Genomic DNA, 27808 nt, shown 5'->3' on the forward strand with positions numbered 1-27808 from the left:
AACTTGCTTCTCATGGTATGTCATCATGAATGAGGAAGTAGTGTGAAGCGCTTTTGGTGTACCTCAGGTAGAAATGCGCTATACAAAAAAAGTAGTCTCACAAAGGCCAATCGTGATTATGGTCTCTAATGAGGTCATTAACTAGTGGCGCTTTTGTGGAAAGTAATCTAATATTCATGAAACCGAGTTTCAGTCGGCGGATTAACAATCAAAATATTAATAAGAGACGGCAGCTTTGTGACACACTGGTTAGGACGTCTGCCTCACAGTTAGGAGGGAGGGAGTTTGATTCCACCTCCCGAACTCCCTGTGTGGAGTTTGCATGTTCTCCCCGTGCCTGCGTGGGTTTTCTCCGGGGACTCCGGTTTCCTCCCCTGGTAGGTCGATTGAGCACTCCAAATTGCCCCTAGGTGAGAGTGCGAGTGCGGATAGTTGTTCGTCTGTGTGCCCTGCGATTGGCTGGCAATCAGTTCAGGGTGTCCCCCGCCTACTGCCTGATGACTGATGGGATATGCTCCAGCACGCCCGCGACCCCCCGTGGGGACAAGCGGTACAGATGATGGATGGATGGATGGATGGTGTGGTTAGGTTGGTTGGCAAGGCAGGCAGGCAGTCAGGCAGCCAGGCAGGCAGGGAGAGTAGATTGAGTAGATACTGTTTCATGAGAATGGGCCTTTACAATTGTTATAGCAATGATCTTGACATAAGTATGCACTATAGGGAGTGTTCTTCTATTTTTGCCTTCTGTCACTTTCCAAGCTGTCTTCTGTCTCCCCTTTAAACAATCTCCGACTCGATTGCTGAGTCGGTAACTTTGCAGTTAAATGACAATAAAATTAGAGATGAGTGATTACCTCGGCTTTGTTTTACTTTTCTGCGTTGACTTACGTTTAAGGTTTTCCTGATGATGAAGAGTTTTCCCTTAGGAGTACAGTCCTGGAAATCAAAAAACAAGGTATCCCTCGTAAAAATATACTTGTAAAAAAAGCAAAATTGGAGGCAATGCCACAAAGGCCAAAGAAGGCATGATTTGAAATAGACACAAGCTGCTAGGATACATGAATGTGTTGAAGTGATATGATCTCTCAATGTGACCCTGAATAGCAAATTAAAACAAGTTCGTCAGTGATTCTTTGGTGGCAAGTCTTTAGTTGCACAGTTCTATGCAGTCGTGTAAAATGCAAAGGATGATTGTTTCAATATTTTAGGATAATTGTAACTTTAGCCTAAACAACAAGGTTTGGGTCTGCTAAAAACCTTACTTGTAATTAGGTATTTCCAAATCGACACAAGTACCGTGTTTTCCGGACTATAAGGCGCAGTTTATTTTATAGTTTGGCCGGGGGTGCGACTTATACTAGGGATACTCAGGAGCGACTGACAGGACTGTGTCAGAAAATTTGAATATTGTGATTCTTTATTTTCTGTAATGCAATTAAAAAAACAAAAATGTCCTACATTCTGGATTTATTACAAATCAACCGAAGTATTGCAAGCCTTTTATTATTTTAATATTGCTGATTATGGCATACAGCTTAAGAAAACTCAAATATCCTATCTCAAAATATTAGAATATTTCCTTAGAGCAAGTAAAAAAGAAAAGATTTATAACAACAAAACGAAATCAAACATTTGAAAATGTCCATTAATGCACTCAGTACTTTGTTCGTAATCCTTTTGCACGGATTACTGCAACCAATGCGGCGTAGCATGGAGGCAATCAGCCTGTGGCATTGCTGAGGTGTTATGGATGCCCAGGATGCTTCAATAGTGGCCTATAGCTCATTTGCATTGTTGGGTCTGGTGTTTTTCAGCTGCTTCTTCACAATACCCCACAAATTCTCTATGGGGTTCAGGAATTGGGAATATGGGGGATTGGCAGGCCAATTGAGGACAGTAATGCCATCGTCAGTACACCATTTACTGGTGGTTTTGCCACTGTGGGCAGGTGCCAGATCATGCTGGAAAACGAAATCATCTCCATAGAGCTTTTCAGCAAACGGAAGTGCTCTAAAATCTCTTGGTACACAGCTGCATTTACCGTATTTTTCCATGTATAATGCGCGAAATCTAACTAATTTATTGTCCTAAAATCTGGGGTGCGCATTATACATGGGTACAATTTTTATTTAATTTTCTTTTTTAATTTTTTTTTTTTTTTTTTTTTTTAAGAAAATCATGGTACAATAATTTTTGAAGAAAATCTTGTCACGGATGGAGTGTGGAAAGGAGCAGGGCGACCAAGTGCAGCTTGGACCAGGGTTCATTGGAAGAACTCAAAACATAGACTTGGTAAACTAACATAACTCTCTAACAAAACCAACAACAGAACTGACCGACAAAGACGTGGAACAAAAAGACAGGGTGACATTACCAAAGACAGGAACAGAAACCTGTGTTATTGTCAAATATTGTTTGACATCGCAGACTGGACGTCATACGGAGGCAGTATCACTGCACATGCGCACTATGGATCTGATGCGAATAGTCCTCATCTCTTCTTGACTGACAATGAATGTGATAGTTTAATACAATCAGCAAATAACAAAATGCGTATTACAGGTAATATTTTATTTCACAACACTTTGCCTTGTTCCTTTCGTCTCTGCTGTTCACTTCAAACACGCTCCATACGAACGCAATGCTCTCGTATCAGTCGCTTGCTCGATCACCTGGTCGTTTGCTGTCACAATGTGCCCTATACAAATCTGAAACATTTGTTGCGGCTCCGAGTCACGACGAGGGGCAAGTTTTGGTTTCCAAGGGTGTTTTTATTCCTCTTCAACTTCTCTCCCATACAGAGCCGCCTTTTTCACATGTCCGCACGTCACTTTCCTCTTTTCATTTTAACCTAACTGATCGCGGTGGTGCCTTTACGAGCAGTCGGAGAAATCAACGCCAACAAAAAAAATACATCCAGCCTAGTTAAGACCATACCAAAGACTATAAAAATGGGACCCATTGCCTCCCTGCTTGGTACTCAGCATTAAGGGTTGGAAATGGGGGGTTAGATCACCAAATGATTCCCGAGCACAGCGCCGCTGCTGCTCACTGCTCCCCTCTCCCCCAGGGGATGGATCAAAATCACACGGGGATGGGTCAAATGCAGAGGACAAATTTCACCACACCCAGATGCGTGTGTGACGATCATTGGGACTTTAAAAAAAAAAAAAAGATAATTATCATGGGTACAGGCTTTTTTTCCAGCATCAACATGCCATTTTTAGGGTGCGTATTATACATGGAGAGACATTATACATGGGAAAAAACGGTATTCTGTTACGTCAGGTACATTCTCAGTTCCTTGTTTATGTGTTTATGTCACGTTAGCATACCATACCGTTCAGCCTGTTGTTGCCTTCTATCTTTATTTTAAATTGCCTTTCAAGATGACATGTCTGTTCTTGGTGTTGGAATTTTTCAAATAAAATTCCCAGAAAAATGCAACTAATATTCCAGTGCGACTTATATAAGTCTTTCTTCTTTTGATGCATTTTATGGCTGGTACGATTTGTACTCCGGAGCGACTTATAAATTGTAGTGTAAGTGTTTCGGATGATGTTGTGGATGAAGTGTGACACTGCAATCCAAAATTAATGTTAAACTAGTAAATTCAATGTTCTATATTCTGTTCTTGTTACTGATGTTCTTACTTACCACTGTCCCAGCATTCGCCCAAACATACAGTTGTTGAACCACACCGATGTCCAGGTTTCAAGACTCACCAATAATTTGCTATCTCTTACTTTGAACAGGAAATGCCTTTGTGGTGAGTCTTGCCTTCGCTGACTTGATGGTAGCATTCTATCCTTATCCTCTGGTGTTGTATGCCATCTTCCATGACGGCTGGTCATTGGGAGAGACCCAGTGCAAGGTACGCAATTAAGACCTATTGTAAGTAAATCTCGGTTTCAGTGGCAGCTTTTTAAAAAGTCAACTATGCGCATGTGAACAAAACCCCCTTTTTTTTTTAAAACATTTTGTAAGACTTATGAAGAAGGGTGATTGTTGCCACATGCACAAAACAACAAATAATTTTCAGACACTCCTGCAGCTCTTTTATAGTTGCTGTCAGCCTCTTGGCTGCCTTCCTGAGCAGCTTCTTTTTTGACTTTTCATCAATTTTGGAAGCATGTCCAAAGTTCACTGTTTTGCTGTATTTTGTCCACTTAATGATGACTTCACTATTTTTCCTGTGATTTCCTTTGAAATTTGGAGCAAAAATTCTCCTGAATGGCATGTCGAAACCAAGAGATCCCTCTGATGTTGTGGAAGCTCTCTATGGACCATGCCTTGAACTGTAAGATGTTACAAAAATGCCAGGAAAAGCCCTCAAGAACATCTGAAATGTATTATGAGATAATAAGAGGGTCTTCAATGGTTGCAGGTGTGTGCTAAATCCATCAATATAACTTTCACGAATAAGAATAATTACTTCTGAACACAACCGAATTCCAAGCTATATGAGGGTGTGTACCGTAATTTCCGGCCTATAAGCCGCAACCTTTTGCACATGCTTTGAACCCTGTGGCTTGTAGTCTATCTTGGCGTACCTATGGATTTTTCATGATTTTTATGATATTGTAAGAGTATTTGTTTTGGTAATACAGGTAATAGAAATGAGTACAATTCACTTAAAATACCTGTGGCTTAAATATGAAAAGGATGTTCCTCTAGGTGCGTCATATAGTTCAGAAATTACGGTACATTTTAGCAGCCACATTTCATCATGTGTTTATTTCTAAATACCCTTGCTTGTGGAAAAAAAATGAAATAATTCATTTCGGTCCATTTTATTTTATTATTATTATTATTACTATAATAATCTGAGATTTGAACAGGGGTCTATAGACTTTTTAATCTGCTATAGATAAAATCCAACTCCAGATGTGAACTTGTTGTCCTTTCCTGTAATTATGCTATTGCTGTTTTTCTTATTTTGATTTAAATTAAAGGAGCTGTATTATACTATTTTCCACAGTTAATTGGTGATCCAATTTTTCATGAAATGTGAGTTATTTTGGTGGCTATTTTTCTAACCCGGAAGTAAGTCGCGTAGTTAACTAATACCCGCCTCCGCTGTACTCGCACAATTTCGCGCAGGTCGGCTCGAGGTGCGGTCATGCCCACTCACACAATAGGACATCCCAAAATCACATAGAAAAAAGTTCATCAAACACCAGCGACTAGTACTTGAGCATAATGCAGAAGGTAATGGAAACATTTGATAATATACATATTTGATGCCCCAAAATCAGAACAGCCGCATGTCAACTATGTGTAAATCTATTAAGGATTAAGGCTCGTGAGATAAATTACATTAAGAAAATCGTGTCATATTCAATGCATGGACAAAAATGTGGTTTAGGGTCATTAATATCTTACATTGCAAATGATTCTCTGGTTCCAACAGAGTAAAACTTTCCAAAAGGCATTTTCCATTCCAGCACAGATTTGAGGCCTTTATACTAACCAAATACATACATTTGGAATAAAGTAAAGTGTCTATTTTAAACACCTTTTTATGGGAAACAAAATCCCACAGAGAAACTCTTCCCTGTCATTTATCTGTCTAAATGTCCACCTCTTTCAGATAAGTGGTTTCCTGATGGGTTTGAGCGTCATTGGCTCCATCTTCAACATCACAGGCATTGCCATCAACCGCTACTGTTACATCTGCCACAACTTCAGCTATGACAAGTTGTACAGCAACCGCAACACACTGGTGCTGGTCGCACTCATCTGGTTCTTAACAATCATGGCCATTGTGCCAAATCTTTTTTTTGGCTCGCTGCAGTACGATCCCCGCGTTTATTCCTGCACATTTGCACAGACTGTAAGCACTTCCTATACCATCACAGTGGTGATAATCCACTTCTTTGTGCCAATTTTCGTGGTTACTTTCTGCTACATGAGGATATGGATCTTGGTCATTCAGGTAAGGCGCAAAGTGAAATCTGAGGTACGTCCTCGCATCAAGCCCAGTGACTTGAGGAACTTCATCACCATGTTTGTAGTGTTTGTGCTTTTTGCAATTTGTTGGGCACCACTCAACTTCATTGGGCTTGCTGTTGCCATTAACCCAGAAGAAGTCGCACCTCACGTCCCGGAGTGGCTCTTTGTTGTCAGCTATTTCATGGCTTACTTCAACAGTTGCCTTAATGCCGTCATCTATGGCCTGCTGAACCAGAACTTCCGCAGGGAGTACAAACGAATTGTCATGTCTGTGTGGTGGCCACAGCTCTTCTTCCAGGAAACATCCCGAGGAGGGACTGAAGGCATGAGGAGCAAACCATCACCAGGACTCAATAATAATGACCAACCAAAAGGAGAAACTCTGTGACTCAGTTTGTCAGTACCGTGCCAAAGCCTCAACAAGCACTTGAAACACAATAGCCAAATGGGCTACAGTAAAATGAAAAGACAAAAACTGCCCAATATACAAAATAATGTTCACATTTTTGAGCACCATTCTTAATGTTTAAAGCTCATCAATTTAGTTTTTTTTTAACAGCAGTCTTGGGGCCTGAATGGGCCAGCGTGTAAACATGTTTATTGCATTATCAGTCTATTCAACCAATTCAATTTTGGAACTTCTGAATGAACTCGAGGGATGACTTAGAGCCAGTCATTAGGGATTTGTGCAACATCACTTTTCACAAATTTCTTTTCAATTTTGCATCTGGGTCATTTCAGCACACAATGACAATTGTTGCAGTTCCTGTTTTTAGGTGTGCTGTCAATGCAAGGTGGGCAAAGCTACCAAATTGCTAAGCATCAGGGTGTAGTAAATGAAACAAAACATAGTATGAATGTCGTTACTGGCTTTCTCAAATTTATCACATATTTATTTACTGCAAGTCAAAATATTCTTTTGCGTCTTTCACTAACATTTCTATCAATTCAAATTTGTTCTACAGCTGATGTGCTCTCCTGAATTTTCTATGACAAAAATATCCAGCATCCCTGAGTGGCATAAACTCTACAGAAAACAAACAAAATATTTATGTAGAAAAAAATGAAAGCTTTATACTTTTTTTCACTTTTTTCATCAGTTGTGAAGCAAAATTTGATGATTTTTGACGATTTGACAAAATGATTTTCAATTTGTGGAAATCACCAAAACTAAATTGATGAGCTCTCAATGTGGTGTATGTTTAAATGTTCTTGTGCAGACCCTAGGTGCCCGTGTTGATTTGGAAATATATATTTGGCACCAAAATGCAGTTGTAAACATTTACAAAATTTGGTGAGAATATAACAGACAGCAGCTTAATTATCCTCTTATTCATATTAGTAACATACTGTGCAAGGTGTTTGGCAGCACCAACGGTTTCTCATGGTATATAATTGTATATCAAATTATATCCTCACATTTTACCTTGTGTTACATTTATGACTGCCATGACTAAAATGTGAAATACAATTTAATTTTCTTAGCTGGTAGTCAATACCTCAACTTGTTAATAATCAGAAAATGTGCCTGTCCTGCTCATCTTCTTTTTCACTTGACCAAAAATAACTTCTTTTAACGGATCATAGATGAACATCCTGCCTACTGTAAAATTTTCACTTTGATGTCAGTGTTTATTAAGGCTGAATGGAACTACAGTAGGCAGCACAAGCAGAGCATTTATCCGTCAATGATTAATCTTTGTCAATATAGTTTTCATGTTGTACATCATGAAGTAGTGAGGAATGTAAAATAATTTTTGGGTCATATCTGAAAAACGTTTTGATGTAAGTCATATAAGTACTACACAAGAATTATTGGAAAACACAACTCAACATTGATGTTTTCTGTATAGTATGCAGCATTTTCCTGATTTAGAGATTATATTTTCATCTATTTTATGGCACATACTGGGATAGACAAAGTTGCCATGACCCCCCCCCCCCCCCCCCCCAGCACTTTAAAGGTGCACATTCCTCTAAATTAATTTTGATGAAAACATAAAGAAAATTTGTAACAGTAGTACCTCCAAAACGGCACACGATCCATTCAGATAACTGGACGAGCCTCAGTTTGTTTGGATTGAAAAAGATTTTCTCTGTCAAACTGCTAGCACAATTATATTGAAGTAATACCTTATAAATAGAAGATAAGCCCCTCAGTGACTACAAGTAAGACTTTTGAGGTCCCCAACACCTTTTGTCATCCAATTTTTGGCTCACTTGGTTTTACCTGGTTTATTTATCCAAATGAGATACTTATCTTAAAGACATTATTTATCCCTTTTGCAGCAATAACAGCTGCTTCCAGAAAAAAACAATCATGCCAGTAGATTTTTGTCCATTTGGGTGGGTCTATTAGTTGTTGAGTTGTTGACTGCTAATGCAATGCTAGCTGACTTGACTTGTCCTTGAAAGTGCTGGCTCATGGAAACAAGAAATGATATGGAGTTTAGTTGCCATTTAGGTATTTGAAACAGTAGCTGTCAAGAATAATCACAAAGAAGAAGAGAACTCAGTCTAAAAACAAACAAACAAATTAAATAAATAAATGTTCACCAGCAAAAAAACAAAAACATCACAACTTAAATAAACCACATACTCGTGACCAATATAGGCCATACAGAAGCTGACTATAGCTTGAACGTCCTCCAATGTTGTTGTTTTTTTACAAGTAATTAGAAAATTTAGGGATGTAAAACAATTCCTAAAGGTCTCTAAAAGCACAATTATTTCATGAAACCGGATCACAGTGTACTTATGCAGTTTACAGTTTGGAATCTTAGTAACATTGTAATCTTAGTAATGATGAGAATCAATACTTTCTCTATGCATTTTATTCTTCATCTGATTCCAAAAGAGGATTAAAAGCAAACAGAAGGCCACTCATGTTTGTGAATAGTGCTTTTTTTTAATGATTGTATCTTAGTAAAAAAAAACGCTCAGCTGATTCATGCTGAACTACAGACTTTCTATGACCATGTGCATGTTTTTTAAGACGTTTCTGTTTTCCTTGTGGATTGTTACATACAATCATTTGATTTCTTTTTGCTATATGTTAAATGAGCACAGCTTTTGGTTGATTGACAACTGTGCTATTAATGTTGATAAATCAAAACATATTTAATGACTGTAGTAATTGCATTGATTTAAAGTTGCAGTTAAAGTCAGTGTTTTCAGTTGTTTTTTTAAATTCTCTTCATGTTCATCCAAAATGTTGTCACAGATGCTATACAACAGTCCACAAGAAATTAAATCTGCTGTTACTTTTCATTGTCATCGTTTTCACCCCAATTTCTATGATACATAGAAATCAGTAGTCCACTTACATAAATATGTACCATGTACTATGATATTCCATCCCAGATAATTTATTTGATTAGATATTATAATTATTATTATAATCAGTTGGTGGCACAGAACATGTACTATGACGTGAAAAAGTGCATACGTAGCATGTTGTTGTAATGCTACCTTATCAACAAGATTGACACTAATAAACTAGGGTTGACAAATTATCGTGATCGTATGATTATGTTGGATTGTAAACTAGAATCATTAACTTTATTAAAACATTTCACCTTTCCTTGACTCTGGAAAATATTCACATTCAGTTGTTGAAACTTTCCAAATGGTGTGGAAACATTCTTGCTTAGTTAGTTATCTAAAATGCTCCACTAGTTTCTGTTTCCACAACCTTGTATAACAAAGAGCTAAGACCCTCTGCACTGATTTACCAGTTGCTGAGGTGACCACCAAACTTCTCCACTCTCGTCCCTACCCTGTTTTCTCTCAATAAATACGTATGCCCTTGCAAGAGGCCTAAGTCAGACATCGTTCGAACATCGCTGTATGCACAGTGACGAACATTTTCTCCACTTGCAAGTGCTAAAAGGGCATACTGTCTCCCGTGTGGTTCTTGCAAATAAGTTAGAGTGAGCACCACTCTAACACTAATAATTGTATTTTCGTGACTTTTCTCTTTAAAGTTCCCATGTTCTCCCTGTACTTGCATATCTCTCAAGGTTTACATTTTACATGAGGAGGTTGATTCATGACTCTCAATTGCCTAAAGTTGTGAATGTGAGGGTGACTGATTGTCTCCAAGTGTTTGAATGGCAAGCAGTCGCAAAATCAGTTGGGACAGGTTCGACCCCATATGTGACCCTAAACAGCTGGATGGATGCATCATTAGCTAAACATCTTCTCAATTAGTTCACCGATTTCAAAGAAACGGAGAACAAAATTCTAAACCAATCATTCAGTATACATACAGAATACATACTATGTCACCATTCATGACATTTGTATAATATGCGGCAGCACAGTGGTCGACTGGTTAGCACATCCGGCTCACAGTGCCCAGGTTGCACTCGCGGCTAACCCACGCAGGCACGGGGAGAACATGCAAACTCCACAGAGGAAGGCCGGAGCCACAATTGAAGCCAACACCTCTGAACTGTGAGGCGGACCTGCTTGACCGTCCGCCCTCAAAGAAGAATTACAAACTACAATTCTGAAAACAATCCTGAATAGTTTTTTCTGTCTTCAGTGCTACTACAGGTACTCTGTAAGCATTTGTGATGGGGAAAAAAAGCTCAAGCATTTTGATACAATTCCTACATTTTATTTGAGTAATTATGACGTTAATAATTACGAAATTATTTTTTCCAAGGAATCCAAATATGTGGCTGTGACTTACAGTGCTTGACATTTCAGTGGTTACCTCATGAATTGTTCATGAAAACAGGTGGTCTTTGCCGATTTTACTGTGTCAACCAAATGGATTCACAACCGACAATTGTCTTTTTATAAAATCTTTATCAGAGAATTGTTGAATTTTGTAACTCTTCTGCTACTACAGTAGTTTTTGTCTTTACATAAAGTAGACAATATGGGCCAAGTTGTAGCAGTTGCATCAGATATGACAACACTGTCCTTCTCTTGGTTATGACTGTCTGCAATTTGTGTGGGGGTGAAAACAACAACAAAGCCTTATCGTGTTATATTAAAATACTTTCATCAAAGAATATTTTGCAACAATCACTGTGAAAAATAACTTCATGGTGTTGTACTGACTGTGAGGACATTAAGACATTAGAAGAATTTCTACAAGGTAATTATATCACGCTTAATTTGCGGTAGAGAGGGTTCAGCCAATAATTCCAGGCTGCCAATAAAATAAATTCGTTTTTCAATCCCCAAAATTGCAGTCATTTGAAATTGAAAACTTGTCAACTACAACAAGCAAATAAGTGGCTGCTGAGATCATAGCAGCTCAGACTTTTGAACTGCAAGTTTGTTGGAATGTTTTTCAGCCCACAAGAGATATTTAAGAAATTGTTTTGATTCTTTTGTGAAAAAGTACAAAATATAATGCATTTATTACTGTTACAAGAAAGCAGCATTCACAACTTTGCCATTGTGAAAGATTACTATACTATGTCAATTAAAATATGTGTGATTCTCTTTAAGAGGCTGTGTTCATTTGCTCTCATTACTGTAGTGTTTTAAAAGCATGGAAAACAGGCTCCATGGCCCGCCGACTGAGGATGAGTGATGCAGAAAATGGATTGTATGGATGGACCAATAGGTTTATATAGTAGGGGTGTAACGATACATCGATACACATCGATTAATCGATATAATGCTCTACGATTTATTGGCATCGATGCTAAACGTAAACATCGATTTATATCGCCGTGTTTGACCTCGGACATTAGACGCGACTTTATTTTGAAATCTAGTTCATTGTTGCTTGCTTCCTCTTTCCGGGAGCAGGGAGCAGTGCGCGGCGTTGCTGCACGTGAAAGGGGAGTCGACAACTAGTACGCGGCTCCTGGGCTGGTGCTATGGCTAGTGTCTAAAAAGACGAGGAAATTTGCTCCCCTTTAGGCTTCAAGTCATTCGTTTGGAAGCACTTTGGATTCCAAAGAAAAGATGGCTCCAAACCGACAAGACACGTGCAGTTTGTAAATCCTGCCATGCGGTGATCAAATATTCAGGGAGCACAAATCTCGCCGCACATTTAAAGAAAAAACACGACATCAAAGTTCAGTGTTAAAGTAAGCAATTTGTATACTACAATACTCTTGTAATTTCCTAAATAAAGAGTTTGCAGTACCTTGTTGATTTTGCGTATGAATTGTTATAAATCAGGATATTGTTCTATATTTTTTATTAAAAAAATATATATATCGATCGTAGAGCACTATATCGCGATATATCGTGAATGAATCGCAGCAGGCTTTAAGATATCGGCAAATATCGTATCGTAGTTATTTGTATCGGTATTATATAGTATCGTGACAAAACCCGCGATTTACACCCCTAATACAAAGTGCTTATTTTAACACTGAACTTTGATGTCGTGTTTTTTCTTTAAATGTGCGGCGAGATTTGTGCTCCCTGAATATTTGATCACCGCATGGCAGGATTTACAAACTGCACGTGTCTTGTCCGTTGAGCCATCTTTTCTTTGGAATCCAAAGTGCTTCCAAACGAATGACTTGAAGCCTAAAGGGGAGCAAAGTTCTTCGTCTTTTTGGACCCTAGCCATAGCACCAGCCCAGGAGCCGCGTACTAGTTGTCAACTCCCCTTTCACGTGCCTGCTCTGCTCACAACACAACGCCGCGCACTGCTCCCGGAAAGAGGAAGCAAGCAACAATGAACTGGATTTGAAAATAAAGTCGCGTCTAATGTCCGAGGTCAAACACGGCGATATAAATCGATGTTTACGTTTAGCATCGATGCCAATAAATCGTAGAGCATTATATCGATTAATCGATGTGTATCGATGTATCGTTACACCCCTAGTATCGATGTATCGTTACACCCCTAGTCCGCACTGATCGCGGTGGTGCCTTTATGGGCAGTCGGAGAAATCAACGCCAACAAAAAAAAATACATCCAGCCTAGTTAAGACCATACCAAAGACTATAAAAATGGGACCCATTGCCTCCCTGCGTGTGTGACGATCATTGGTTCTTAAAAAATAAAATAAAATTGGGTGCGTATTATACATGGGTACAGGCTTTTTTCCAGCATCAACATGCCATTTTTAGGGTGCGTATTATACATGGGGGCGCATTATACACGAAAAAAAAACGGTAGTTTGGAACAGAAGCCCAATAAATTCAAAACTGAAATGTAAGACTATTACGAGCATATAGTCACCCTTTTATGATAATGGCCTGCCATAGTTTTGACATTTTCTTTGCATTATTTCCCTAGGCTTATGGCCATACTAGCTTGAGAACGCCTGATCTCATCAGATCTCTGAAGATAAACAGAAGCCTGGTTAGTACTTGGATGGGAGACCGCCTGGGAATACCAGATGCTATAAGCTTTGAGCGGCACGGTGGAAAACTGCTTAAACGTCCGCCTCACAGTTCAGAGGGTGCGGGCTCGAACCCATTGCCGGCCCTCCCTGTGTGGAGTTTGCATGTTTTCCCCGATGCTCGCGTGGGTTTTCTCCGGGCACTCCGGTTTCCTCCCACATCATAATAACATGCATGATCGGCTGATTGAGCACTCCAAATTTCACGTAGGTGGGAGTGTGGATGGTTGTTCGTCTCTGTGTGCCTTGCAATTGGCTGACAACCGGTTCAGGTTGTCCCCCGCCTACTGCTGGGATAGGCTCCCGCGACCCCCGTGGGGACAAGCGGTACAGAAAATGGATGGATGGCTGGATATCTCCAGAGGATGCTAAAATCGGCCCTGCTTGCATGCATTTTCTTCCTTAGGGTTTGGTCAGTAATGGACATTAAGGACTTCTTACTTGAAATGAGGCTTTTGTAAATAGTTTGGATTTTTTTTTTTTTTTTAAAAGACCAGAGCCCATTATTCTTTGTGATGACTGCTGCATTCCGATTTTGACAGTGATGGGGGATTTATCATTATTATTTTCAAATTGACCCAATTTAGAGGTTCGGTCCATGTTTGACTTGACTTTAAGGACCTTTTGAGAGATTCCGTTTGTCATGTCTGAGAATACATATGACTATAGTTAAGACTACAGACATATAGAACATTCTAACTTTTAAACAGTAATTATCTGCTCAATATACTATACCCAACTCTCACGATGCAACCATAGAGCAGGTTGTTTCACGAGAACACTGACGACACCTGGTGGACTGCTAAAACGTTACCGGACTACCATTCAAAATGATTGATTTTCTTTACCCCTCATACAAGTTCCAGTGTGAATATCCGAGAACGGCTCATTCGTTTCCGCAGTAAGTTAACTTTGACAGCAGTCTTAAAACACAAGGAAATTTTCACAGGACCACTTTCTACCAATCCAATCTAATGTCTCTCCCTCTCAAAGTTTCATCATGTGATTTTTGGAGCCATTTTAATGATGAATATTGGCAAAAATAAAAGATACAAAATCTAGTAGAACACTCTTCTTGTTCTCACTCTAGATGGTAAAGGGAGGCCTTTAGCTACTATAATTCAAATTTCCATCTTATACTTTATACGTCATTTTGGAGAAATAGGAGACATTCTAGACAAATTTACCAGCACTATATTGACAAAAATATTCACTACACATCAAGGAACACATCTTGACTATTTCCCTCTGTGTAGCAGAACAGAGCTTCAATTTTTGAAAGAAAAAAAAAGTTTTAATTATATACTAAGAATCCAACAATATGTAGTTACTGGCGTCAGAAAACACACAGACACACGTCAACATTTCCAAGTTTAATAGTTAAAGAATGGAAAAAGAACTTTTGCTCGTTTTTTGGCACGCGCTCTCAATCTGTCAATAACCATCTTCACAGCGGCGGTTTACAGCAAACAGGCCAACTATACGCCACGTTGCTCGTAAACACACGGTTAGCTTGTAAACACACTGTTCACATCCATGGATATTGTGGGGGTTTCTTAGCTCTAGGCATCAAACCACCTTAGCCACCCAAAAAGCGTCAGACATACGTAGGTCGAACATGGCCAGTTGACAATCATGTTTTACTGTTTTCCTTTATTTAGACAAACCCAAATAAAAGGTACATAAAACCTTGCGCATGTTTACATAATTATTTTCCGTGAACATACATTTTAAAAAAATGTAGGAATGTTTTACCTTTCTGCTAACCAGAAAGCCTAGCCTTCATACGTATGTACAAAACTTATCACTGTTAATAATCTAATACAAAATGTTTTATAAAAAGTTTTTTCCTTGCATGTCTGTCATAACTATAACTAAGTCCTCTGTTCTAAACGGTTTGTACAAAGATATACATTCATTTGCCTTCACAACATTTTCCATATTAACCCCGTCTCACTCCCATTCCTCAAAAACAGATGATTTGGCCAAATATTTTTTCCCCAAATTCTCCTCCCACCCAAAGTTATTGATTTAAAAAAAAAAAAAGTCAGTTTCTTGCACAGTCATGATTCGTATCCCATTTCAAGGTTTAACTTTAACTGGACAAACACCACCATAATGTTTCATCAAATAAATTGCTTATGACATAGTTTGGTTGTTTGATATCTGGCTTCCTTCACAGTATATTACATCAAACAAGACAGGGAGGAAGCATCAGCATGTGGAAAAATCTTGCTTAGTAATTCAGGCACATCTGTTTGCAGCCACTAGAAAAGGTAATATGACAGCACATGCTTGATTTTGACCAGTTTTTTTTAGTGTTTTGCTTTTCTATGTCACTATCCTTCTAAAAAAATGTTGTTTAACTCAAACTTATAAAGGACAAGCTCAGTCCACATGCAACATTGTAAATAAAAAAAGTCTATTAAATGAATTACACATTTCCAAGATCACAATGCCATTCCACATAAGAGCATTTCACTTGGAGGACAGTGTTGACATGCACACAATGAAATGAAAACATCTGGATTACCAAAAACGAAGCATGGAGAACAACAAACAGAAATTCTTATCTTATTACTACAAACTAAAATGCCGCTTTAAGTACCACTCTGTTGTAGTGTGCATATCCTGGTTTGCTGCAAGTGCTTCGGAGTTTACACTGAACAAAATCCTCAACTTCAAACAGGCTTCACACAGTCAAATTTGTCTGGATTGAACATTCATTGCAGAAAGCCCCAGAATTATTTTGCATGGGAAAAAAACGTGTGTGTGTATATATATATATATATATATATATATATATATATGAAAAAGATCAATGTGTGTCAACACTAACATTTTGTGACATGAGACTGCAAAAAAAAAAGCACAAGCCAGAAAATGTTTTATATATATAAAAAAAAAGTTTGTCTTGCACAGTCATGATTCATTGCAAATGTTAATTTGATTGCTTGTGGTTTTATAAGTCTATGCAGGCTGGGCGTAGCATTGATGAATGACAATTAACATTTTCAAACCAATGCGGTAGGCTACTATTGCTTTGCTTAAAAAACATGAGAAATAAATCTGCTTACGCTTTCATGTTGCGTTAATGTTGAGAACTTTACTTATAAAGATGTTGATTCAATAAACCATACCTAAAACCTTTGACAAGAAAACGGAAAAAGTGAAATTTCACTAAACCTTTCCTTCCTCAGTGAAACAAACTGGTGTTTTTTTCCCCACAAAAAAAAAATAATTCCTGGAATGGTTGTGGGCAAGAGCTCAAAACTTGTGTTGAATTAGTTTTAAGCTCAGCTATCTCTAACACCTAGTGTTCAATACCAATTAATATTGATGAAATTCTGTCATAGACATGGTTAATCAGCATTAAAAAAATAATAATTGGAAAATCGAGGATTCAAAATCAGTCAAACATTTTCTATGCAACAGTATTTCCATGTGCCACTAGTCTAGAAACAGTATTTTGATTAATCCAGCATTGGTGGAATAAGAATTAAGCCTTTTAATTATCCCATTTTCATCCATTTCAGGGTGCAGTCATTTTAACTTTCTACCGCCATTTGCGGGCTCGCATTGCAATGGTTACACTCCACCTGTTTTGGGTTTGGGCACATGACATTTGCAATGTTGACAATTTTATGCGACGACAATGGGGCAATAGAATGACAGTGGCACCCTGAAATTGATAAAAAAAAAAAATGGGTGGATTAATTTACATTATTTAATTCCACCAACACAATATTAATCAAAATTCCGTTTAGACTAGTGAGATTACAAAGAACATATTGGTATGAAAAAATTACTTGAAAAATATTTTTAAAAGAATGCTGGTGATGATTTGCCCGTGTTTCCTCGTCAGTAAGGCTTTGAAGAGTGTACTGGCAAAACGTTGTGTATGTTTTTTAACAGCCACAACTTGCGTTTTTTATGTCAGAATAGGATATCAACACCACCTCAATCATGTGTGATATGCAAACTTGTTTTGTCCAATGGGATTGTTCCTCTGCCACAAAAAAGCCACTATGACTTAAAATTCATCACAAAGGAATTTGGTACGGTTTTTGGCACTCCTGCTATTGGACGGCCATAACAATGCTTAGACAAGTCTTGCATTGTAGCTGGTGGTGCAAAGTCAAACTGGCGCTTCCACAGGTAAAAGGCAACAAAATAGTGTTTCATATTTACACACACAAAGACCAGTCATTAATATATTATAAAAGACTAATCTCAGTCAGATATCTGAGTTTTACTTACAGAAGTGGGATCCTATACCTGCTCAAGTAAACATTCTAATATACCAAACAACTTTGGGCTTGCACTGTCCATGTGCAACTAAGCAAATCTATTGACCTCTACAGTTCAAAGAAAAAGACAGAAAACAAAAAAACTGATTTTTTTTTTTTTCATTTGACCTTAGATAATACTGTATTTTAAGGGCAACGCCTCAGGAGACTTGCTTTCAGTTGAAAAACAAACAAAAAACTTTTTTTCAGTACCATTAACTATCATGTCCTCATTTATCTAGCCATCCTTCCAAAATTGATGAGATCGCTAAAGTGTGAAGAGTATCCAGCAGTGATGACAAGTGACCAGTTTCCAGCCATTTAAATATATGGGAGGAGTTGATTTGAAACAATTATTCTAGCCAGTCTCAGAAACAACAACACAATCCAAAATATTGCTCAACACCGCTCACCCTCCACTCTAACCTTTAAAATACAGAAACTATTAAATACTGATTAGTCCTATAAAATCTTTTAAAACTAAAAACATTAAACAATTTTAGTAGGAAGCATTTTTCACCTTCCGGCAATACACCTGGGCGTATGTTGTAGTAAGGTGTCACATTTATTGACATCAAATGCCCAGCACATAACAAATCTTTTGTGTTTGTTAGCAATGCAGCTGCGATGAGCTGGCTAACAACCACTTACAGTATCTATTATGTTAAAAATAATAACAACTAAAGTATAACAAGCAAAAAATAAAATTATGGTTTGGAGTGTAACTGCTGACAATGTAATAATTGGTGAAAAAAACTTCAATATTAGAAATACTAGTGAATATCTGTTTGAAAATACAACCTGTATTAAAATGTAAATATAAAAGTTTGAGTCAAGATATTTTCTACAAATCTCAATTCCACTGAACCTGGGATGTCGAGTAAAATGTAAAATCAGATTCAATGATTTGGAAATCCCTTTCAACCCATGTTCTACTGAATACACTACAATGACAAAGAATTTAAAGCTCAAACTGATAATGTCTTGTTTTTTAGTATTATTATTTACAAGTACTTTAGATTTGATGTCTGTAACGTGTTAGCAAAAAGGCTGGGACAGGGGAAACAAAAGTAGTAAAAGTTAGCAAGGCTTATAAACGAAGAAAAGAAAACCCTGTTTGGAACATTTCACAGGTAAGCGCGTTCACTGTTTTTTTTTTTGCTAAACTTTTCTCAATGTACAATTGCAAGAAATTTAGGGATTTCATTATCTAGGATCCACGTCTATAAAGACTCAGAGAATCTAAAGAAATCTCATCATATCGTACAGGGCAAAAACCAACAATGAATCCCTGTGACTTTCAATCCCTCAGGCAAATCTTCTATGGTAGGATACTGCCAATTGGGCTCACAAAACTTTCAGAAAATCCTTGAGCAATCCAGGCAACTGTTAAAAAAAATTGCTCATGGCATTTTTCTCATTTACTTGGGCAGTGCTCTGGAACTAAAAACCCAGGAAGAAGTCAAGCCAGCCGCAGCAGAAATTCAAAATATTTATGACAGTCACAATGTTGTGTTAAAAGAACGTTGAATTGCTAATTAAGGGCGCTAAAAAATTACACTGGCACTGTAGCGTATGGCGCCTGTTGCCAGCATTAGCTGCTTGCAACGTTAGCATTGCTCATGTGCCCCATATAAATGTAGGAAACAAAACGTTAAGAATAAAGGAAATTATGCCATTTTAAAGGCTTCAAAAAGCGCGCAAAAATGCTAGTTAACTTTTTCCACTGTTACAATGGAAGAGCCTGAGACTTACTTGTCTGTATGAAAGGATGTGGGGGGGTGTTACGGACAAGAAAGAGCAAAAAGAAACATTTTGAGTCAAGAAGCACGTGTGCCACATAAGCAATCCGTCTGCCTGCTATCTTCATCTCATAGACCAAAAACTCTGAGAAGAGATTTGTCCAAAACAATTTATCGAGAGAGAGGGACGCAGAGTACAGTTTAAATCAAACCTCGGTTTTCGAACGTCCCAGTTCTCGAACAAATCGAAATTCGAACGAAAAATTCGAGATTTATTTGCCTCCGTTGTCAAACAAAAATTCGGAAGTCAAACCTCGCAAGATGAGCCGAGAGGACCCGAGAAAACCCGACCGCGCGACCCGGATGCCGACTGACTCCGGTCATTGTTATTGTATTTTCATTACTTTGAGGATTGTATTAACACCGAATCATGCCTCCAAAGAAAGCAAGTGGGAGCAGCAAACCCATCCTAAAACACAAAGACACTCTTAAAGCAATGCGACAGTGAGCGCCTGGCGCGCTGCAGTTGCCCGATCGGACCAAATTAAGCTCCCTGTGCACTGAGGTCCACAAAAATTTGGGAAAATACATCAGGACTTGAAAAATATTTGCTAAATTTCAGCGACGGCTCTGTCACAATAATGCGACTAGAGCGGCGCAGTTGCGCGGTCGGCGGCGCGCTACGATTGCGTGTTCGACGGTGCGCTGCAGTTGAGTCATCGGTATTCTAACGATTCACTTCTCGAACCGCCTTCTGGAACGGATTGTGGTCAAAAACTGAGGTTTGACTGTATACATCTATGTTCAAATACAAGTTAAAATAAAATTCTACCAGGTAAACGAAAGCCATCTATCAATAAAATCCCAGAAAAGTTGCTAGTTTCTATGGGCCCAAGCTTAACTAAGATGGAGTGACGCAGAGTGGAAAAGAGTGCTATGGTCTGATGAGTCCGCATTTCAAAATGTTTTTGGGCAGTCATGGACATCGTTTACTCTGGGCTAAAGAGAAAAAAACTGGACTGTTATCAGCGTGACAATCAAAAACCAATATCAGTGATGGTATGGGAGTGTGGTTAGGGTTAGTTGCACATCTGTGAGGACATTGTTAATGCCAAACAGTATATACAGTTTTTGGAGCAACATATGCTGCCATCCAAGCAACGTGTTTTTCAAGGAACGTCCCAGAGTATTTCAGCAAGTCAATTCAAAGGCACATTCTGCACGTTACAACAGTGAGGCCTTTTAATACGAATATGTGCACTATACTTGCCTGGCAGCAGTCCAGACCTGTGTCTTATTGAAAATACAACTGAACAATTGAAGTTGTACATGAAGCAAGATTAGGAACAATTCCACAGACTACCTTGTGCGGAAAGGAAAGGTGAAAGGAAAGGTGAAAGGAAAGGAAAAGAAAGATGAAGTAACATACGCCTGCCCCAGCTTTTTTGGAACATGTTGCAAAATGTGTATTGTTGTAGAATTTTCTTTTTTTAAGATAATAAATATCTTTGTAGTGTATTCAATGGCCTATAGGTAGGAAATTATTTTCAAATCAAATAATCCGTTTAAGTTTTATACAACATCCAAATTTCATCAAAATGAGATTTTTGTGATAGATGCCATGATGTCGGCATAAGTTAAAATACGACATGGTGCAAACTTAAAGTTAACTGCCTGTAGCAGCTTCTAATGTGAGGCCTCAGTCAGGTAGTACCCTAATTAAATGTATTTGGGTTTCCCAATCTTTTCAAATATAGAATTCAAAAGGGAAACATGTTGCTTGGAAAATCTTTGGCATAAACGATTGCTTTCATGTTTGGATTAAAACTATATAGTGGTTTCATTTAAATTAGACACCACCCAAACAGTAGATCTTCTACTTTTTGTCCCATTAAAAGATAAAGGTCCTCTCGCCGCTCTATTTTGCAAGACGGGGATGCACCGAGAAAGTCCTTAAACTCCTTTCGGATTTTCCAAATGAGGAAAGGAGTTGTTCTGTTGTAAAAATTTGTAGGGACAGCTTTGGAGGTAATATTTCATTTACATTATTTTGCATCAATGTGATGAATTAATTTGTCAGATACAGTATGTAGATCATTGTTTACAAATTACTATAATGACGAAGACTTTTCCCAAGCATTTCCCTCTCATAAATACAAACAAACAATTAACGAATTGATATTAGCACTGATTTTTGCTACTCATAATTCATGCGGGTTGTAGGGTGTCATTGCATTATTGAGGACGGTATGCCAACTTCAGTGTTAGGCATATTGCCCATCCACTGAGAACGGAATTATAGTCAGATTTTGACAGGTTCATCTATTATTAGGCAGTTACATTCTCAACAGTTACTCAGCGGCTAGAAAACAAATTCTACCAAGGGGGTGAGGATGGCAGAACCTGGGATAGGAAAGGCATGCTCTCCATGGGCCTCATGGCAATGTTAAGTGGGCCGGTGATATTCATGGGCATTGGGGTGGTGATGGCCACGGGGTGGGCAATATTCATGTGGGCGGTCGTGGGGATGTTGACAGAGGCTAGGTTCACAGGCCCTGTGATGGTGACGGGATGCTGCAGGTTGACGGGGTTTGTAATGTTGACCGTGCTGGTGGTGATGTTCATCTGAGCAGCAATGGTGACTGGGTTGCTGGCATTGCCGCCACGGTTCATGGCCGAAGTGATGGCTGCCGAGTTGGTGACCGGCGTTGTCGTGGCGGAATTGTTGTGCACGTTGTTGGCATCTACAGTCAATAAAAAAAAAAAAGAAACAAGCCCAGTCACCTTGGTAGGAATTTTGAGTGTCTACTTAAGTACAGAAAAACCAACAGTCCAATCGGCACCGTCGTTCTTTACCTGGGTCGCTGAAAATGTAAAGACATCATTTCAACATTATGTCAACTGTAGTAATATTGGTGGAGAAACCTACCTTTGTGAAAGTTGTCAATTAGGACTTGGAAGGAGTTATTTAAAATCTCTCCTACCGTCAAATCACCTAAGGGGTAAATTCAAAAAGCAGGATCAATAGACTAAACGGCTAACTGATTGGTTAAAAAGCTGTAATTTTGAACATTAATACATGATATAAAACATCCTCAGATCTATGTGCAGCAGACTAGATGAACACGACAGAGCATGACGGTTAATCTGATTACTTTAGGGCAAGGACATTGTCAATGTCAGCAAGTCTGGCTCAAGCAGCAACAAACTGTCTAAAAAAAAGTGTTAGCTATTGGGGCATTTGTGTCCCAGTTACATCTATGTGTAACATCTATGAGTTCATTTTTATATGTAAGGTTTGCAGGAACCTATTTAATCAATCAGGATAACAGCCAGGTAGTGTGCATCTAGCCTGCGCAATGGTCCAGTTTTTTGTTAATTCAAATAATCTACTGATCCTGCTTCATGAACTTTAACCTATCACTGGCACAATTATACTGTACATACTACAAAAACAGAGAAACCTGAAATTTACCAGCTTTCAGAGAAAACATGTCTTCATGGGAAAATGGTGCAACATGACTAAAAACTGGCCACATGTGACTATATCATGGCATGTCTAAGAGTTTCTGCTACCAACTACGGGACTGGATTACCTTTTCGTGGCCCTGAGTGGTTCCACTGCCAGTCACTTATGCCTATTCAAAAATACAGACACATATGGGGTTACAAAAACACAGGGCAACATTGCCATCATCTGGGGGTTTTGGATGGCGTGGTTAGAGGTATATTTTTATTTGCTTAAAAATCTGATTTTTCCCTACTTTTGTAAAACAATCTTTGATATCCTTTTATTGAGTTTGTAAGATAATTTGGGTCGGAAATGAATAGCCAAGTTATTTATGTTGTTAAAAAAAACTTATTTTGAACAATCTTTTTTTTCATTATCATTCAATGTGTAAAATACAATTTATTGTGAATAGGTCTCAGATCTCTAATTTGATGTGGATACAGTTTTTCTCTGTTAAATCCTGCAATGTGGGTGTCATTTGGCCACAATGCCATTTCATTTGGATTTTCTCTATTGAAATGTGTAGTTTTTGTGGTTGTCCTATTGTTATGTGTAAAGCGCTGTTACAGCTTTAGCTGTTGTAAAATGCGCTATGTAAATAAAGTTGGATTGTATTGGATTATTTGGGGTATGGGGGGGATTAGTTGATTAATCAGATTTAAAAATATAAAAATTGCTGATTTTAAAAAAAAAGTAAGTTATGTAAAAACAGGATATTGCTCCAAATAGTGTAGAGCAGGGATGTCAAACTCATTTTCTTCGCGGGCCGCATTGTAGTCATAGCTTCTTTTGGAGGGCCATTATGACTGTCAACCCAAATAAATGTATGAGCACCTCATATTATATACAGTAAAAGCTACAAAACAAACTGACAAATAACTCGTTTTCAAATCAAACTGGTCAAATATTTAGAAAAAAGATATTAAAAGTGAAGACAATTTGCAATTCTAGTAATAACACGCAAATTTGATGCACAATTTGTCTTCGCGGGCCACATAAAATGATGTGGCGGGCCGTATCTGGCCCCCGGGCCTTGAGTTTGACACCTGTGGTGTAGAGAATGCACAAACAATTAGCTTCAGTTACGGTTTCACTCTCTTACATGTCATAAAATATGGGGAAATATGGCTCACTATTTCCCTGAAGTAAAAGCTGCTGTTTTCAAACGTCCTTTACAGATTAAACACAAAGACAATCAATTGTCAGGTTTACATAGTCTTCTATTACAATTAGAATAAAACCAAAATGGATACTCATTATAGGGGCAAATCAGAATGGAATTTAATTTGAGTTCAAAGGGGTATCCTGCGGCCAATCCTGCTGCATTAAGAGTATAAATTTAATAAATTATTTTAATAATAATACCGTAAATTTCGGACTATAACCCGTGACTTTTTTCTCAAATTTTGAACCCTGCAGTTTATAGTCCGGTGCGGCTTATATAGGATTTTTTCCATGATTTTTGTGATGACTTGATCACTTTTATACACTCGTAAAAAGGCTGTGGACCGCTGTTGTGCGGCACCGCTGTTGTGCGGCACCGCTGTGCTGGGCGGGGAGAAATAGGACATGATCACTGGGGAGAAAAGCGGTGTGTTGATCGCATGTCCATCCGCCAGGCAAATAGTGCCTTAAAATTTACGCAAAGATGAGACAGAACGAGATCAAGACGGACATTACTGAAAGGAAGCTTTTATACACAAACCATCATTATGGGGGGCTTATATATGATTATTTCCGTGATTTTTGTGATGAGTTGATCACTTTTATACACTCGTAAAAAGGCTGTGGACCGCTGTTGTGCGGCACCGGTTTGCTGGGCGGAGGGATATATGGACACGGTCACTGGGGAGAAAAGCGGTGTGTTGATCGCATGTCCATCCGTGGCGTAAAATTCACACAAAGAAGAGACAGAACGAGATCAAGACGGACATTACTGAAAGGAAGCTTTTATACACAAACCGTCATTATGGGGGACAAAAGAAATGCATATGATGCCGCTTTTAAGCTAAAGGCAGTTGATGTTGATGACATTGTGTTGCGTCACCCTTTTCTTTATTTCGTGGTCCTGTCTACTGTGGAGCTATACGTGTCGCTCGCTAGTTTAATGTAATTTAGCGCTTGAATGCATGAATAAAATTAGCATGAACGGACCCTCATCATGGAAAATGCTAGAAGAAATGCATAAAACCGACGACGAAAGTGATACTGAGAAAGTGTGTGGCAAAGGATATCTAACGCTATTCCAATCAGACACTGAGGAGGAAGACTTCGATGGTTTCAGTGCACAGGACGAAGATGAAGACGATGAAGCTCTTTTTTTTACTTTTACTGGTATGTTTTTTTAACCAGCCCTGTTAATGCTGTGCTACCGTGTTGCTGCTGTGTTACCGCCGCGTCTCAGTGACTTTTACCGGTATGTTTTATTTAATCAAACCCTATTAGTGCTGTGTTACTTCCGTGTTGCTGCGGTATTACAAAAGAAATGCATATGATGCCGCTTTTAAGCTAAAGGCAGTCGATGTTGATGACATTGTGTTGCAGCACCCTTTTCTTTATTTCGTCTACTCTGGAGCTTTACGTGTCGCTCGCTAGTTTAAGGTAATTTAGCGCTTCGTGCATGAATAAAATTAGCACGAACAGACCCTCATCATGGAAAATGCTAGAAGAAATGCATAAAACCGACGACAAAAGAGATACTGAGTGTGTGGTTTCAATGCACAGGAGGAAGATGAAGACGATGAAGGTCTTTTTTTTTTTACTCTTACTTGTATGCTTTTTTAATCAGCCCTGTTAGTGCTGTGCTACCGTGTTGCTGCTGTGTTACCGTCGCGTCTCAGTGACTTTTACCGGTATGTTTTATTTAATCAAACCCTATTAGTGCTGTGTTACTTCCGTGTTGCTGCGGTATTACTGCCGCGTCACAGGGAGTGTTTGGAAAGAAATGTTAAGGTATGTTATTAAAACTTTAAAAAAGCTTTCTGTGTCCAGTCTTTCTTTGTTAATAACTCGCGTGCACACTTCCGTGTTGCTGCGGTACTACTGCTGCGTCACAGGCAATGTTTAGAAAGACATGTTTAAGTATGTTATTAAAACTTTAAAAAGGCTTTGTGTACTGTCTTTCTTTGTAAAAAACTCGTGTGCACGTGTGGTTTATAGTCCGGTGCGGCTTATATAAGAAAAAAACTAAAATATCCCCGGATTTTAGCTAGTGCGGTTTATAGTCTGGTGCGTCTTACAGTCCGGAAATTACAGTAACTTCTCTACTCATACGCTCAACCATTCACACTAGTGGTGGTGAACTACTTTAGTAGCCACATCTGCCCTAGAGCAGGCTGACAGAAACGTGGCTGCCAGTGCGCGCCTATGGCCTTTCCGATCACAAAACATTCACGCAGCAGTGTGAGTGGGACTGGAGGCAAGGTGGATGATGAAGTCTTTTGCCCAAAGACACAATCACCCATGACTCGGGCAGAGCAGAAATCAAACCGTTATTGGACGACTGCTCTACTGCTCTACTTATGGTGTAATTGTGTAGTGAAATTCTAATAAAAGTTGAAGAAAATGGAAAGTGCTTCAGGTAACATTTACCGTTTTTTTCCGTGTATAGTGCGCAAAATTTAACTAATTTATTGTCCTAAAATCTGGGGTGCGCATTATACATGGGTACAAATTTTTTTTAATTTTTTTTTTTTTTTAAAGAAAGTCATGGTACAACAAAACCAACAACAGGACTGAGCGACAAAGTCGTGGAACAAAAAGACAGGGTGACATTACCAAAGACAGGAACAGAAATCATGACAGTAACACGTGCAATGATCCGACGGTGAGCGAGGGGCAGACAGGACTTAAATACAAAACACGTTACATCGATTGAGGTGACACAGGAAGAGAAGGGCGACGCAAACAGAAACTATGGCAACCTAGACACATAGCAAAACTGGGGACGAGACATGACAAATCTCCCCCGAAATAAACCTTGAAATCACCTTTCTTCTTGTTTGTTGTCAATCGCGCATCGCGTTCAGCCATCCTGCCCAACACACTTAGTCAGTAAAATTCATAATTGACGACAAATCGTTTGATGCGATGGTGCAATCCTTGATGGTGTGTTATTGTCAAATATTGTTTGTTTGTTAATCTCCATCGCGGACCGGACGTCATATGGAGGCCACCATTACAGATGCGCAGAACGGATGCGCAAGACACGTCAGCTATATAAAGAGCGAGAGTTGTTTTCTTCCTATTAGTTTCAATTCACAGTTTAATTAGCAGTCTCAATCAGCAAATAACAAAATGCGTATTACAGGTAATATTTTATTTCACAACACTTTGCCTTGTTCCTTTCGTCTCTGCTGTTCACTTCAAACACGCTCCATACGACCGCAATGCTCTCGTATCAGACAAGGCTTGCTCGATCACCTGCTCGTTTGCTGTCTGTCACAATGTACCCTACACAAATCCGAAACATTTGTTGCGGCTCCGAGTCACGACGAGGGGCAAGTTTTGGTTTCCAAGGCTGTTTTTATTCGTCTTCAACGTCTCTCCCATACAGAGCCGCCTTTTTCACGTCCGCACGCCTTTTTCACATGCGCAGTCGGAGAAATCAACGCCAACAAAAAAAATTACATCCAGCCTAGTTAAGACCATACCAAAGACTATAAAAATGGGACCCATTGCCTCCCTCCGTGTGTGACGATCATTGGGACTTAAAAAAAATAAAAATAAAAAATAAAAAAAAATCATAAAAATTGGGTGCGTATTATACATGGGTACAGGTTTTTTTCCAGCATCAGCATGCCATTTTTAGGGTGCGTATTATACATGGGGGCGCATTATACAATATATAGAAAAAAACGGTAGGTGTTTAACTACCGTATTTTCCGGACTATAAAGTGCACCGGACTATAAGGCGCACTATTAATGCATCATGTCAGATTTTTAATCCAAATCAAATTTTTCATTTTATCTTTT

The 27808-nt window shown here is 38.7% G+C and overlaps 2 protein-coding genes and 1 pseudogene across 5 annotated transcripts in view; 2 read left to right on the forward strand and 1 right to left on the reverse strand.

The window, feature by feature from the left end:
• The window catches only part of LOC133155652 (melatonin receptor type 1B-like), a 64427-nt gene extending 54393 nt beyond the window's left edge, over positions 1 to 10034 (forward strand). For both annotated transcript variants that reach the window (XM_061281138.1, XM_061281139.1), the window contains exons 2-3: positions 3756 to 3874; positions 5594 to 10034. In XM_061281138.1, coding sequence (XP_061137122.1) covers positions 3756 to 3874; positions 5594 to 6343 — 869 coding nt within the window. In that variant the 3' untranslated portion in view covers positions 6344 to 10034. The remainder of the gene's footprint in view (positions 1 to 3755; positions 3875 to 5593) is intronic.
• Positions 10035 to 13186: 3152 nt separating this feature from the next.
• Positions 13187 to 13301, forward strand: LOC133156256 (5S ribosomal RNA; annotated as a pseudogene).
• A 1351-nt stretch (positions 13302 to 14652) lies between these two features.
• The window catches only part of LOC133155170 (vascular endothelial zinc finger 1-like), a 36019-nt gene continuing 22863 nt past the window's right edge, over positions 14653 to 27808 (reverse strand). Inside the window, exons 5-7 of one of the 3 annotated variants that reach the window (XM_061280259.1) lie at positions 22920 to 22961; positions 22253 to 22318; positions 14653 to 22067 (exon numbers count right to left, since the gene is read on the reverse strand). In XM_061280259.1, coding sequence (XP_061136243.1) covers positions 21700 to 22067; positions 22253 to 22318; positions 22920 to 22961 — 476 coding nt within the window. In that variant the 3' untranslated portion in view covers positions 14653 to 21699. The remainder of the gene's footprint in view (positions 22068 to 22252; positions 22319 to 22919; positions 22962 to 27808) is intronic. The other 2 variants (XM_061280260.1, XM_061280261.1) reach the window with 2 other exon arrangements.

Source organism: Syngnathus typhle, linkage group LG6 (assembly GCF_033458585.1).
Source record: "Syngnathus typhle isolate RoL2023-S1 ecotype Sweden linkage group LG6, RoL_Styp_1.0, whole genome shotgun sequence".
NCBI lineage: Eukaryota > Metazoa > Chordata > Actinopteri > Syngnathiformes > Syngnathidae > Syngnathus > Syngnathus typhle.